General features: G+C 39.7%; 1 protein-coding gene across 2 annotated transcripts in view; it reads left to right on the top strand.

Moving 5' to 3' along the window:
• Positions 1 to 14,152, top strand: part of L2HGDH (L-2-hydroxyglutarate dehydrogenase) — a 52,834-nt gene that overhangs the window by 13,702 nt on the left and 24,980 nt on the right. For both annotated transcript variants that reach the window (XM_006063154.4, XM_025295805.3), the window contains exon 4: positions 3,692 to 3,823. In XM_006063154.4, coding sequence (XP_006063216.2) covers positions 3,692 to 3,823 — 132 coding nt within the window. The remainder of the gene's footprint in view (positions 1 to 3,691; positions 3,824 to 14,152) is intronic.

Raw genomic sequence — 14,152 nt, forward strand, 5'->3', positions numbered from 1 at the left:
TCCAATCTCCTCTTTGACCTTCATCAAGAGGCTCTTTCCTTCCTCTTCAATTTCTGCCATTTATCTTCTGTATATCTGAGGTTCTGAGGTTGTAGATATTTCTCTCGGCAATCTTTTTTTTAGTCTTGGCAATCTTGATTCCAACTTGTGATTCACCCAAACTGGCATTTTGCATAATGTACTCTGCATAGAACTTAAATAAACAGAATGACAGTATACAACCTTGATGTACTCTTTTCCCAACTTGGAACTAGTCCATAGCTCCATGTCCACTTCTAACTGTTTCTTCTTCACCTGCATACAGGTTTCTTAGGAGACAGGAAAGGTGGTCTGGTTTTCCCATCTCTTTAAGATTTTCCACAGTTTATTGTGATCCCAACAGTTAAAGGCTTTAGTGTAGTGAGTGAAGCAGTTGTTTTTCTGGAATTCCTTTGCTTTCTCTGTGACCCAATGAATGCTGGCAGTTTGGTCTCTGGTTCCTTTGCCTTTTCTAAATCCAGCTTGTACATCTGGAAGTTCACGGTTCACGTACTGCTAAAGGCGGTGCTAGTGGTAAACAACCTACCTGCAAATGCGAGAGACCCAGGAGACGTGGGTTTGATCTCTGGGTCGGGAAGATCCCCTCGAGGAGGGCATGGAAATCCACTGCAGTATTTTTGCCTGGAGAATCCTATGGACAGAGGAGCCTGGCAGTCTAAAGTCCATGGGGTCACAGAGTCAGACATGACGGAAGTGACTTCACATGCATGCAAAGCCTGGCTTTACCTGCGTAGAATCTCTAATGTAGTGTTGAATAGAAGTAGTCAAAGTAGATATCCTTGTGTTCCTGATTTTAGAGAGAAAGCATTCAATCTTTCAGTATTAAGTATAATAACAGCTGTGGGTTTTTTTTTAAGATGTCCTTTACCAGACCGAGGAAATTCCTTTCTACCTGTATTGTGTTGAGTGTTTTTAATCATGAAATGGAGAAGGGCATGGCAGTCCACTGCAGTGTTCTTGCCTGGAGAATCCCATGGATGGAGGGGCCTGGTGGGCTGCATGCAGTCCATGGGGTCGCACAGAGTCAGACACAAGTGAAGCGACTTAGCACAGCACAATCATGAAAATGTGTTGGATTTTCTCAAATGCCTTTCCCACTTTTGTTGAGGCAGTCATGTGGTTTTTGTCCTTTATTCTATTAATATGAATTTATTACATTCATTGACTTTTGGATGTTTAGAGGTCTTGCATTCATGCAATGAATCTCACTTGATCTTGATATATAATTATTTTTATATGTTGCCACATTCAGTTTACTAGTATTTTGTTCAGAATTTTTATATCAGTATCCATAAGGGATGTTGATATGCAGTTTTTGTTATCTTTTGATGACTTGGTCTTGTTTGACTGTTAACTGATCTTGTTGAATTAGGAAGTGTTCCTGTTTCTGTGTTTTGGGAGATTTTGTGAAGAATTGGTACTAATTCTTCTTTAAATACTTGGTAGCATTCATGAGGTCTGAGCTGTTAAGTTATTAATTCTGTTTCTTTAGTTGTTATAGGTCTATTCATGTATTCTTTGTCTTCTTGAGTCAGTTTCAAAAGTTTGTGTCTTTCTACGAGTTTTCCCATTTCATATAAATTACCTAATTTATTGGCTTATAGTTGTTCACAGTATTTCCTTATAACTCCTCTCCATGTAATTTTTAAGAATAAAAATTCAAAAAAAAAAAAGAATAAAAATTCATTGTTGCCCTTAAAAATGCTATGAAGAATTTTTTAATGATGTGGGAAAATGGTCTTGACATACTATTAAGCAAAAAAAAAACAAAATGTAGAAGTATATTTACAGTTTTTATGGTTGCATTATGAGGGTTTGTTTGTTACAAAATACTAGTAAACTGAATGTTGCAACATATAAAAAGAATTATATATCAAGATCAAGTGAGATTCACTGCATGAATACAAGACCTACTAAACATCCAATCCTTTAAGCCAAAGGAACCAGCCATCATCCACTGAAGACTTTGAGAAATATAGCAGGCCCCATTCCTGCCCATAGGATGATTTTGAGCTCTCTAACACCTGCTTCTTTCTGGAGGCTTGAATACTACCTCATATTCCCTCTTCACATCAAATCATGTCGTTGCTTTTAACAATGACTCAGCTCAGCTCCAGGGATTAATTTACAGATTGCTGCTTCCAGGCCATGGCAATGTCAGTGTGACTTAATAACCTGATTTCACAGTTTTCCTGGTTTAGTTGCTTATTTGAGTCTTTGCCCATCTCCAACATCTTTGTTTTAAATCAAGTTTGATGTCCTTTTATTTCTTCAAATTGAAGTATGATTTAACATGTAAGAATTTTTTTCCTTGTGATGATGGACTTTTAAAAAAATATTATATGATCCCTTAAAAAATATTGTATTTATTTCTTTATTTTTGGCCAGTTCTTTGTTGCGACGCGCAGGCTTTCTCTAGTTGCAGAGAACGGGCTGCTCTCTGGTGGTGGTGCACATGCGTGGTGCGGTGGTTTTTCCTGATGCGAGGCACGGGCTCTCGAGTGCACTGGCTTCAGTAGTTGTGGTGTTTGGGCTTAGTTGCCCCGCGGCATGTGGAATTTTTCTGGAGCAGAGATTGAACCCTTGTCCTCTGCATTGGCAGGTGGATTCTTAACCACTGGATCACCAGGGAAGTCCATAATGAGGGCTTTTAAGATCTACTTTCTGAGCAACTTTCAAATATGCAATTACTAACTATATACAATTGCTAACTATAAATACACAATTACTAACTATAGTCACCATGCTGTACATTACATCCCTGTAACTTACTTACTTTGTATATGGAAGTCTGTACAGAGTTTGTAAAGGGTTCTTGATATGTTCTGCATATTAGATCCTTATCAGTGATATGATTTACAAGTATTTTCTCTTGTTCAGTGCATTATCTTTTTACTTTCTTGATAGTGCCATCTGATTCCACATCTGTTTTTAAGGTTAAGTATTTGTTGATTTAAATAACCTTTACACTTTGATTAAAAGTATTACTTCATGGACTGTGATTGACTCCTTGCTATGAAATAGTGATTTTTGAATTCTAATGTACTTGTGAATATCATCTGTGTTTTCCTTTGCTGGTAACTGTTAAGTAAGAAAGTAACTACCTCAAACAGATACTTTGCCCAGAAATAAATATTAATAGAAAAGGAATCTTGAGTAAAGTTGTTGAATTTTCTGTTTTTCTCCTCTATGACAGAATGTATCAGTAAATACTTTGAAATGTACTTTATTCCAGAAAATAGTTTTCTGTTAGTGATATCCCATTATACTGAATACTTCCTATCTCTCTGATATTCTGGTTTTTGTTTTTTTAATTTAAAGACAAAACAAGCTGTGCTTCATTCCCCTCTGGGATTGAAACAATGATGGGGATACTATGGCCAAGACACACATAGCAACTGTGACGGCAGGTGTGAGAATGGAGGCCACGCCTCACCTTTGCTTTAATGCAGTCTAAAGACAAATATTTTTGGTGGAGGAAGAGTGAAGTCCTGGAGAAAGGGAGGAGTAGATAAGTGAAGCAAAAGCAGTTTTTAAAACTCAACCCAGTTTGAATCATACAAAAATTTATGATTTTCTATTGACCTTTATCTTTCATAACTGATGATATGTTTAACTTTATTCATATTCTTTATGTTTTTTTCTTTTTAAGCTTATAGTGGCTGTTGAACAAGAAGAAATTCCCAGACTTCAGGCCCTGTATGAGAGAGGCCTGCAGAATGGTGTCCAGGGCCTGAGGCTGATCCAGCAGGAGGACATAAAAAAGAAGGAGCCATATTGTAGGGTAAGTGATTCGCTAACCCCACACACATGCTCACAGGGATATTTTCAGCTGGGGCTCAGTCCCTGTGACATGAAGGCTGGGGGTGAGCCTATAGGAAGCAGGAATCATAGAAACAGACAGTCTTGTCACAGGAGCATTGAGGTGACAGACACTAGAGGGCACTGCCACAAACTCTGGATGCTGATTTCTTCTTCCCTGTGAGAAACTACCAGGTCCAAAGAGCACAGGCAAAGGCAAGAGAGGTCTGAGGCCCTGTGACATGTTGGGAAAGCACTGAGTGGTGAGGTGTGGTTGGGTCCTAGGGTGTGTAGTGGGAAGTAACAGATGAGATTGGAAAGGCAGAACTAGCCCACACGAAGGGCCTGATATTCATGCTAATACTTCGAAGTGTACCCAGGAGACATGGGTAGCCACTGAAAATTTTTGAGGATGGTGGCTGCAGTATCTGGTCGGCTTCAGGAGGGTGTGAATGGTGGGTTATAGAGTATCTGGCTTAAAGCATTCTATGAGGAAAACCAGATCTTCTTTATTTGTGATGGAGAGTCGACTATATATATACAATAGTTACTCTGTTTATCAGCTTTCCTTGATAGCCTTTTAGAGGCTACTGTCCAATTCCCACGCCACTGGCTGTTACAGTGAATTGCTGTATCTCCTGTTTTCCATTCCTCAGGGTTTTTTTTTTTTGGAATATAGTTGATTTACAATGTTGTGTTAGTTTCAGGTGTACATCAAAGTGAATTAGTTATACATATACACATATCCACTCTTTTTTAGATTCTTTTCCTGTATAGGCCACTACAGAGTATTGAGTGGAATTCCCTGTGCTATACAGTAGGTCCTTATTGTTGTTGTTTAGTCACTAAGTCATGTCTGACTCTTTTGCAACCCCATGGACTGTAGCCCGCCAGGCTCCTCTGTCCATGGAATTTTCCCAGCAAGTATACTGGAGTGGGTGGCCATTTCCTTCTGCAGGGGATCTTCCCCAAATATGTGTGTGTATATATATACAATAAAATAGATAAAAGTACATATATGTATATAGCCCAAATTGTGCATGTATAATATATACACAATAATAGTGTATGTGTGTATGTATAAATATATATATATGCAATATGTAAAAATAGGTAACTAATAAGGACCTATGGGCTTCCCCAGTGACTCAGCAGGAAAGAATCCTCCTGCAGTGCAGGAGACATGGGTTCAATCCCTGGGTCAGGAAGATCCCCTGGAGGAGGGCATGGCAACACACTCCAGTATTCTGGTTGGGAAAATCCTGTGGAGAGAGGAGACTGGTGGGCCACTGTCCATGGGGTTGCAAAAGAGTTGAACATGACTGAAGCAACTAACCACTACCATGTATCTATTTTGTCTATTTTGTTTATTTATATATATTTTAATATATACAGTAGTGTATATATATCAATCCTGATTTATCCACCCCCGCTTACCCCCTGGTAACCATAGGTTTGCTTTCTAGATCTGTCCCCAGTGTTTTAATGACATTATACAATATTTGGACTCTGGGTACCTATCTTAGTGAGTATGACCTTGAACTCACTGTCAGGCGATGCTTATCAAAAGCTTGCTTTAGAGAAACACTGTTTGAAGAAGAGAGCCTAGATGATCATTCATCCTTCTACCTCTCTCCAGACCACCAGATTGTGGTACCCCTATACTGTAGCGTTTTTCTCTCCCCACCTACTCCTTGACCCCAGATTACTCTCCTTGAGTTGTGTGTTGGTCTTTTGGCATCAGCCTATGGAGAAAATCACTGTATCACTCACTAAGGCCTCTACTGTAAGAAGATAGGTTCACTGTTGAATAGCATCTTTTTGAGAACACTCAGGAGAAATTTCTCTCAGACCCCAGTTTTAAGTATAATTTTTTCTTCCTGAGCAGTTTCTGTCTATGGACGCTGTAACTGATTGCATTCTCCTGTTTGCCTTGATCCCAAGCAGGACAATTTGTGCCCTGCTCTTGCCAAGTAGCTAAAGCCTTAAGCATACATTTTTATTTTTATGCACTAATTTCACTCTTTGTTTCATCTTGTCTTTTCATCTTTGTCTTCTGTATGCTCTTATTTTTTGGAACTTGTTATTGAATCCTAGCATATCAGTACATCCAAAATCATCAACTTGATGAATTTTTGTGAAATGTGATCAGCATCCAGATCAACAAACAGAACATTACCCGCTTCATTTTGGTTGTTTAATTCACTTATTGATTCTAACAGTTTGTCTATGAATTCTTTTTTTTTTTTTTTGGCCATTTTGCATGGCAGATAGGATCTTAGTTCCCCAACCAGGGATAGAACCTGTACCCCCTGCGGTGAAAGCATGGATTCTTAACCACTGGTCTGCTATGGAAGTCCTAATTCTTCTTCTGTATTTTCTATATACAGTCATATTGTCTGCAAATAATAACTTCCAATCCATATACTTGTCTGGTTTAAAATTTAATGCTAGTATATATTGTTTTGTATGTATTTTTCTTTGTTTTTACAAGCTGCTTCAAATCCTTTTACACAAAGACAATATAGAATTAATTTTTCTTATCTTTAGTTGTGCAGTTAAGGTTGGATCAAAATATTTGATTTTCTTAAGTAATATAAAGTTCCCAAGAGATTGGTAGTACCTAGAAATCCAGATAGTGTTGAATGAGTTCTTCCTTGCAGAGAAGGTCATAGCATCTTTGACTCTAGCATACTTCACCTCTCTCTCCCTTCGGACTCAGAATAGTAAGAGTGTTTTCCTTGTGGGAGCAGATCTTCTCCATTTTCCTCTCCCCATATGGTTCTTATTTCTCTGAGATGATGAATGAATGACTGATTTTTTTAATAAGAAGACTCATTCATTGAATATCTGATTTTGTCTATTTTCTTCCGGCTTTGAGCAAATGCTACATGGGTCTTAAGCCAGGATTGGCAAACTGTGGCCAGTGTGGGCCAAGCCCACAACCAGTTGTTAATGACCTATTAAGCTGTTTTAAATGGTTGAGAAAAATTAAAAGAATAATATTTTATGACAGTGAAAATTATATGAAACAAAATTTCAGTGCCACACAAATAAATTTTTTTGGCATACAACCATACTTACTCATTTATGTGTTTGTTGTCTGTGGCTGCTTTTTGTGCCAAACAACCAACTCGAGTAGTTGGAACCTTAAGCTTCACATGGACAAAAATATTTACTATCTGGCCCTTTACAGAAAAAATTACCAGCTCCTGATTTAAACAGTAGGGAGCCACTGAAGGATTTTGGCAGGAAAATGACATGCAAACTGTGTTAATTAAGGAAAAGTTAATCAAACTCTGGTACACAGGATGAAACTGGTTGTGGGAGAGAGGGGAGCCTTGAAGTGGGAGGTCAGAACCATTTATATATTTATTTTTGGAAGCAGCTTTACTCACTATGACACCACCAATACTACCTATTTATAGTTATTTTTAGAATCAGTTCAGTTCAATCGCTCAGTTGTGTCCAACTCTGCGACCCCATGGACTGCAGCATGCCAGGCTTCTCTGTCCATCACCAACTCCCGGAGCTTCCTCAAACTCATGTCCATTGAGTTGGTGATGCCAGTCAACCATCTCATCCTCTCTTGTCCCCTGTTTTTAGAAAACCTGATTCCTTTCTGCCAGGCTTCCCTGGTGGCTCAGATGGTGAAGAATCTGCATGCGATACAGGAGACCCGGATTTGATCCCTGGGTCAGGAAGATCCCCTAGAGAAGGAAATGGAAACCCACTCCAGTACTTTTGCCTGGAGAATTCCATGGACAGAGGAGCCTGGCAGGCTAAAATCCTTGGGGTCTGAAAGAGTGGGACACGACTGAGCAACTAACATTACTACTACTGTATATCATAGGTCAGTAATTTCTAGACTTAAGGAAGTTTTGACATACTATTCTTTATCTCACTGCATTTTCTCTTTTTTCCCCCCCATAAAATGGGATCTGACATAAGATGAGCAGCAGTTTGTGGTGGCTGAGAAGTCAGACAGACATAAATTTAAATCTCATATCTGCCTATTTAACAGCTGTTTACCTTAAGTTAAAATTTTTCTAAACCTCAGACTCCTTGTTTGTAAAATGGACTTGTTCTGAGAATTAAATACAATAATACATGTAAAGCATCCAAGATATGTTAATCCTCAAGAAGTGATGGTTATTTTGTGCTTTATGTGAGCAGTAATTCTGGTGAATTAAAATGGATTTTTTTGAGATACTTGGGTACTTTTCATGACATCTGATAACTTTTTTATGTTCTTTTTCTCCTGGTTTACATTTTCCCTTTTTCCTAATACTTTGCTTGTAACTCATTATTTTATTGTGTTTATTTCCTTTAAGCCATGTCAATTCCTCTGTAGAATAAAATAGGCTATTTCAAAACATTGTTGAGAGATTGTAGGATATCTTCAAACTAGGGTTGTGAGTAACTCATATAAAGGCTCGTTTTAGTCAGTTGGGTCTGCTGCAACAAAGTGTGTGTTCAGTCGTGTCTGACTCTTTGCAACCCTGTAGGCTGTAGCCCACCAGCCTCCTCTGTTCATGGAGTTTTCCAGGCAAGAACTCTGGAGTGGGTTGCCACTTCCTACTCCAGGGATTTCCCGTTCCCGACCCAGGGATTCAGCTGTCTTCTTTGTGTCTCTTATGTTGGCAGGCGGATTCTTTACCACTAGTGCCATCTGGAATGTGGACCAGTTAGCTTATAAGTGTCAGGTATTTATTTCTCATAGTTCTAGAGGCTAGAAGTCTGAGATCAAGGCTCTGAAAGATTTGATGTCTGGTGAGGACCCACTTCCTGGTTCATAGACCATCTTCTAGCTGTGTTCTCAAAATACTTAAAGGGTGAGGGAGCTCTCTGGAGTCTCTTTTATAAAGCCACTAATCCCATTCATGAAGGCTCTATCTTTATTACCTAATCACTTCCCAAATGCCCCATCTCCAAATACTGTCATGTTGGTCATTAGGTTTCAGTCTATGAATTTTGGAGGCCCACAGACATTCAGTCTATAGCAGAACTGGTTGTTTATACTAATGCTGTACTTAAAAAGGAAAAAAATATTAGTATTCAAGAGATTAGGGAGCTATGCACATATGGGGGCAAGAAGTATTAATATTCGGGAAATCTCTGTTCCTTCTGCTCAGTTTTCCTGTGAACCTAAAATTGCTCTAAAAAATCAAATCTACTAAAAAAATGAAATTAAACTTGCTTCCCAGTTCTTATCTATACAGTGCTTTACAAGAATTATTGAGTGCTTCCTGACTATAAAACAGCTAAACCTGTTTCTGTTTTATTGTTTTGTGTGATTTTGATAGTGTTTGGTTGTAAAACTAAGATGTCAGAATCTCACTGACTGTATCAAGTATTACCTGGCATTTGAGAATAAAACAATTTATAACCTCCACCAGAGAGGCATGCTAATTTTTAACATGTGTTTCTGTTTTTATGTATTATCAAGAAACTGTTTCAGACTTTAATATTAGTGTAAAAAAAAAAAAAGATATATAAGCCCCTGACCCCACTGTGGATTTGGTCATGATGTAAAAACAAGATTGACTCTGGAGTTTGGGAAACAAAGTTTTTGATTTCATGATGGTACTGAAATCTTGGGAATTTGGAAGATTCCAGCTAGTCAACTGAAACAACAGTCCTCTGTTGTGTGTCTGATAACTTTAGAAATTGAAAAAAAAAAAAAAATAGAAAAAGAAGGACCCATGGTTCTTTATAAGAAGGACCCATGGTTCTTTACATCATGCCTTACTGTTCAAAACAAAACAGCATTTTGTACATCATAAAGATTGGGGATGAGTCTGGGTATTGTTCTGTGCACCTGACCATGTGATCCTCACATTTCTCAGAATGGGGTAGATGAAGTATGTATATATAGATAATCAAGTGAATTTGACCAACATTTTCTTCTTTACTGTGTGCCCAGCACTACAGTAGGTACTGCAGATGTGAAGGTAAGACATTGTCATGATCCTAAAAGAAGTTAGAGTGTAGCAGAAGATAGTTTTAATATAGTGATAAGTATTATGATAGAACTGATACTCTGTCTTGTAACCAAGGCAAGGGAGAGCTTTTAGTTTAATCCAAGAGTTTAGAAAAGTCTTCTCAGAGGTGAGCCCCCTGCTTGAAAGATAAATAAGTAGTGTAACTTCTAAGAGAGGTGTATGTTACCCTTCCCTGAAGCCTCTGCAGTAGTGATCTACTTTATAGAAGGCCGCATTATGGTTATCAATGTCTAGAATTTTTAGGGGTGACAATATATAGTGGAAAGTATACTTCGGTTTTTCATAAAGGTGTCTTGAGTAAATTTCTCCCTTTTCCCCCAAATTCATGACCACTACCAGGATTGGGTAGCAGAATTTCCATGGTATAGGGTCTCTTCTTTTTCTTCCAGGCCCTCCAGAAAGAAACAGTTTGTCAGGGGAACTCTGAAAAGGTTTCTTGTATCAGGTCTCTTTAAGAAGAAAATGAAGTGCCCCTAGTGGGAGTATCTGAGAAACTTTGAAACTGCGTCTGTAAACTTGGAAGAATGGCTCTTGACAGTGCTCTCTGTGCCTCTCTATCCTGACTGCTTCCTCTGACCTTAGGTGTGCTGAGCCAACTGCCTTACTTTAACGCTATTGGTCAATCACATATTCCTCTAGCCTCCTGACTGACTTCCAACTCTTAGCTTTCCCTGACCCACTTGCCTGGTTCTTTTCCAACCACCTGACCTGCCACAATATCAGATTTCAAGCTCTGACCTGGTGACCTGGTCAGCGCACGTGCAGTCTGCTGGCCGGCAGACAGCCAGCCTGTCCCCTAATCCCACCCCAGGCCAGAGTGTCAACAGCTTGGCAGCAGTGATTTGTTCCACCTTCCCCCTCATGCACATTCAGGCAAGGCACACCAACATCTCATGAGGAGGGTCAGAGCCAAGACCAGAAAGGGAAGGAAGAAGGAAACCTGTTAGGAAGGGTAAAATTTGGTATATGTTTAAAGACAGCCCTCAAAAATTCATTCAGTCAGTATTTGAGTGCCTTCTGTGTGTGTCAGGCATGTGCTGGATTAGAGGAGTAGAAGATGAATAAGGAGGATATTTGGGATGATAAAAAAAGATTGACACGAAGCACTTGTACACACGTTATTTTACCCCTCTGTTATCACACTTATCACATAGTTCTATGCTATGTAAAAAGTTTTTGTGACTAAACTCTTAGTATTATCTTAAATTAGCTTCCAAGGTTGTTGTATCCCAGATACTATTTGTAGGTTGGAGTTGAATTCTACTTATTGGACCTGTGAATTTAGGAATTTCAGGCAATAGAAGTTCTAGTGTAAAATCTTACGTGTGTCTAGAAACAGAAGGAATGATTTCCTATTCTTGGCAAATGCTCTCAAATTCTGGAAGCAAGACTGTCAGGAGAATGATGAATTTTGCCACATGTTAGGTTCAGCTTGTGAAAAGAGCCTGAGATTGTGAGCCTTCACTTTTAGTGCCATCTGGCCATTTGGAAACATTGGTCAGGGTCGAGTGGCAAAATCAAAAGCTTTTAAAGGCCAGACAGGTAAACGCACTGGGCTGGGGTGGAGCAGTGAATACAGATGAGATATTTAATATTATCGGATGTCATTTTAAAACTGGAACAGCAGTGCAGTGCTGCCCAGGAGGGTGGCAGCACTTAAGTCACACTCAACTTCTGGGCTTTAGTTATCCTGGGAACCAGTCTGCCCTCTTAGAGGAGACTGATTGAGAGAACTGATACACTCTTATATACAATAACGCAACAGAAAAGTGTGCCATTTCCAAGCACTCACCAAAATGCAGTCAGTATTTGGTGTGTGAAATTCTACTCATATCCTTTTCTTCACAATTAGAAAAGGCCTATGCACATTGAACACTTATTCTGAAAAATTAAATATGTATGGTTGTAGATCATTCATGTATAGAGTTTAAACATGTTTTGAGTGGCAACTGACACACACACATACACACACACTCCAACATAGCAATTAAATACCCAGGCTATTAATTTCTCCATATTACCTGAAGAGAAAGTTTGAATTAACCACTAAAATCTCCATTCCGTAGTTGCAGTCTTGAAGATAGATTCTGCAGCAAATCAGATCAGTACTCTGAAAACATTGTGAACAACTCAGGGCTCTCACTGAGTATGCATGACAGATAATATACTACTGGGAAAACCTTAGTGCAGTTTATATAAAGAAATTGGTGATACAGAATCTGACTCAGAATCAGATATGGTTCAGATCAGATCAGATCAGTCGCTCAGTCGTGTCCGACTCTTTGCGACCCCATGAATCGCAGCACGCCAGGCCTCCCTGTCCATCACCAACTCCCGGAGTTCACCCAGATTCACGTCCATCGAGTCAGTGATGCCATCCAGCCATCTCATCCTCTGTCGTCCCCTTCTCCTCCTGCCCCCAATCCCTCCCAGCATCAGGGTCTTTTCCAATGAGTCAACTCTCCACATGAGGTGGCCAAAGTATTTGAGTTTCAGCTTTAGCATCATTCCTTCCAAAGAACACCCAGGACTGACCTCCTTTAGAATGGACTGGTTGGATCTCCTTGCAGTCCAAGGGACTCTCAAGAGTCTTCTCCAACACCACAGTTCAAAAGCATCAATTCTTCGGCGCTCAGCCTTCTTCACAGTCCAACTCACATCCATACATGACCACAGGAAAAACCATAGCCTTGACTAGACGGACCTTTGTTGGCAAAGTAATGTCTCTGCTTTTGAATATGCTATCTAGGTTGGTCATAACTTTCCTTCCAAGGAGTAAGCGTCTTTTAATTTCATGGCTGCAGTCACCATCTGCAGTAATTTTGGAGCCCCCAAAAATAAAGTCTGACACTGTTTCCACTGTTTCCCCATCTATTTACCATGAAGTGATGGGACCGGATGCCATGATCTTCGTTTTCTGAATGTTGAGCTTTAAGCCAACTTTTCACTCTCTTCTTTCACTTTCATCAAGAGGCTTTTTAGTTCCTCTTCACTTTCTGCCATAAGGGTAGTGTCATCTGCATATCTGAGGTTATTGATATTTCTCCCGGCAATCTTGATTCCAGCTTGTGTTTCTTCCAGTCCAGCGTTTCTCATGATGTACTCTGCATATAAGTTAAATAAACAGGGTGACAATATACAGCCTTGACGAACTCCTTTTCCTATTTTGAACCAGTCTGTTGTTCCATGTCCAGTTCTGTTGCTTCCTGACCTGCATACAGATTTCTCAAGAGGCAGATCAGGTGGTCTGGTATTCCCATCTCTCAGAATTTTACACAGTTGATTGTGATCCACACAGTCAAAGGCTTTGGCATAGTCAATAGAGCAGAAATAAGATGCTTTTCTGGAACTCTCTTGCTTTTTCCATGATCCAGAGGATGTTGGCAATTTGATCTCTGGTTCCTCTGCCTTTTCTAAAACCAGTTTGAACATCAGGAAGTTCACGGTTCACATATTGCTGAAGCCTGGCTTGGAGAATTTTGAGCATTACTTTACTAGTGTGTGAGATGAGTGCAATTGTGCAGTAGTTTGAGCAATCTTTGGCATTGCCTTTCTTTAGGATTGGAATAAAAACTGACCTTTTCCAGTCCTGTGGCCACTGCTGAGTTTTCCAAATTTGCTGGCATATTGAGTGCAGCACTTTCACAGCATCATCTTTCAGAATTTGGAATAGCTCAACTGGAATTCCATCACCTCCACTAGCTTTGTTTGTAATGATGCTTTCTAAGGCCCACTTGACTTCACATTCCAGGATGTCTGGCTCTAGGTCAGTGATCACACCATTATGATTATCTGGGTCGTGAAGATCTTTTTTGTACAGTTCTTCTGTGTATTCTTGCCATCTCTTCTTAATATCTTCTGCTTCTGTTAGGTCCATACCATTTCTGTCCTTTATCGAGCCCATCTTTGCATGAAATGTTCCTTTGGTATCTCTGATTTTCTTGAAGAGATCCCTGCTAAGTCCCTTCAGTCGTGTCCAACTCTGTGTGATCCCATAGACGGCGGCCCACCAGGCTTCCTTGTCCCTGGGATTCTCCAGGCAAGAACACTGGAGTGGGTTGCCATTTCCTTCTCCAATGCATGAAAGTGAAAAGTGAAAGTGAAGTCGCTCAGTCGTTCCCGACTCTTAGCGACCCCATGGACTGCAGCCTACCAGGCTCCTCTATCCATGGATTTTCCAGGCAAGAGTACTGGAGTGGGATGCCATTGCCTTCTCTGGAAGAGATCCCTAGTCTTTCCCATTCTGTTGTTTTCCTCTATTTCTTTGCATTGATTGCTGAAGAAGGCTTTCTTATCTCTTCTTGCTA

The sequence above is a fragment of the Bubalus bubalis genome, chromosome 11 (assembly GCF_019923935.1).
Source record: "Bubalus bubalis isolate 160015118507 breed Murrah chromosome 11, NDDB_SH_1, whole genome shotgun sequence".
Lineage (NCBI taxonomy): Eukaryota > Metazoa > Chordata > Mammalia > Artiodactyla > Bovidae > Bubalus > Bubalus bubalis.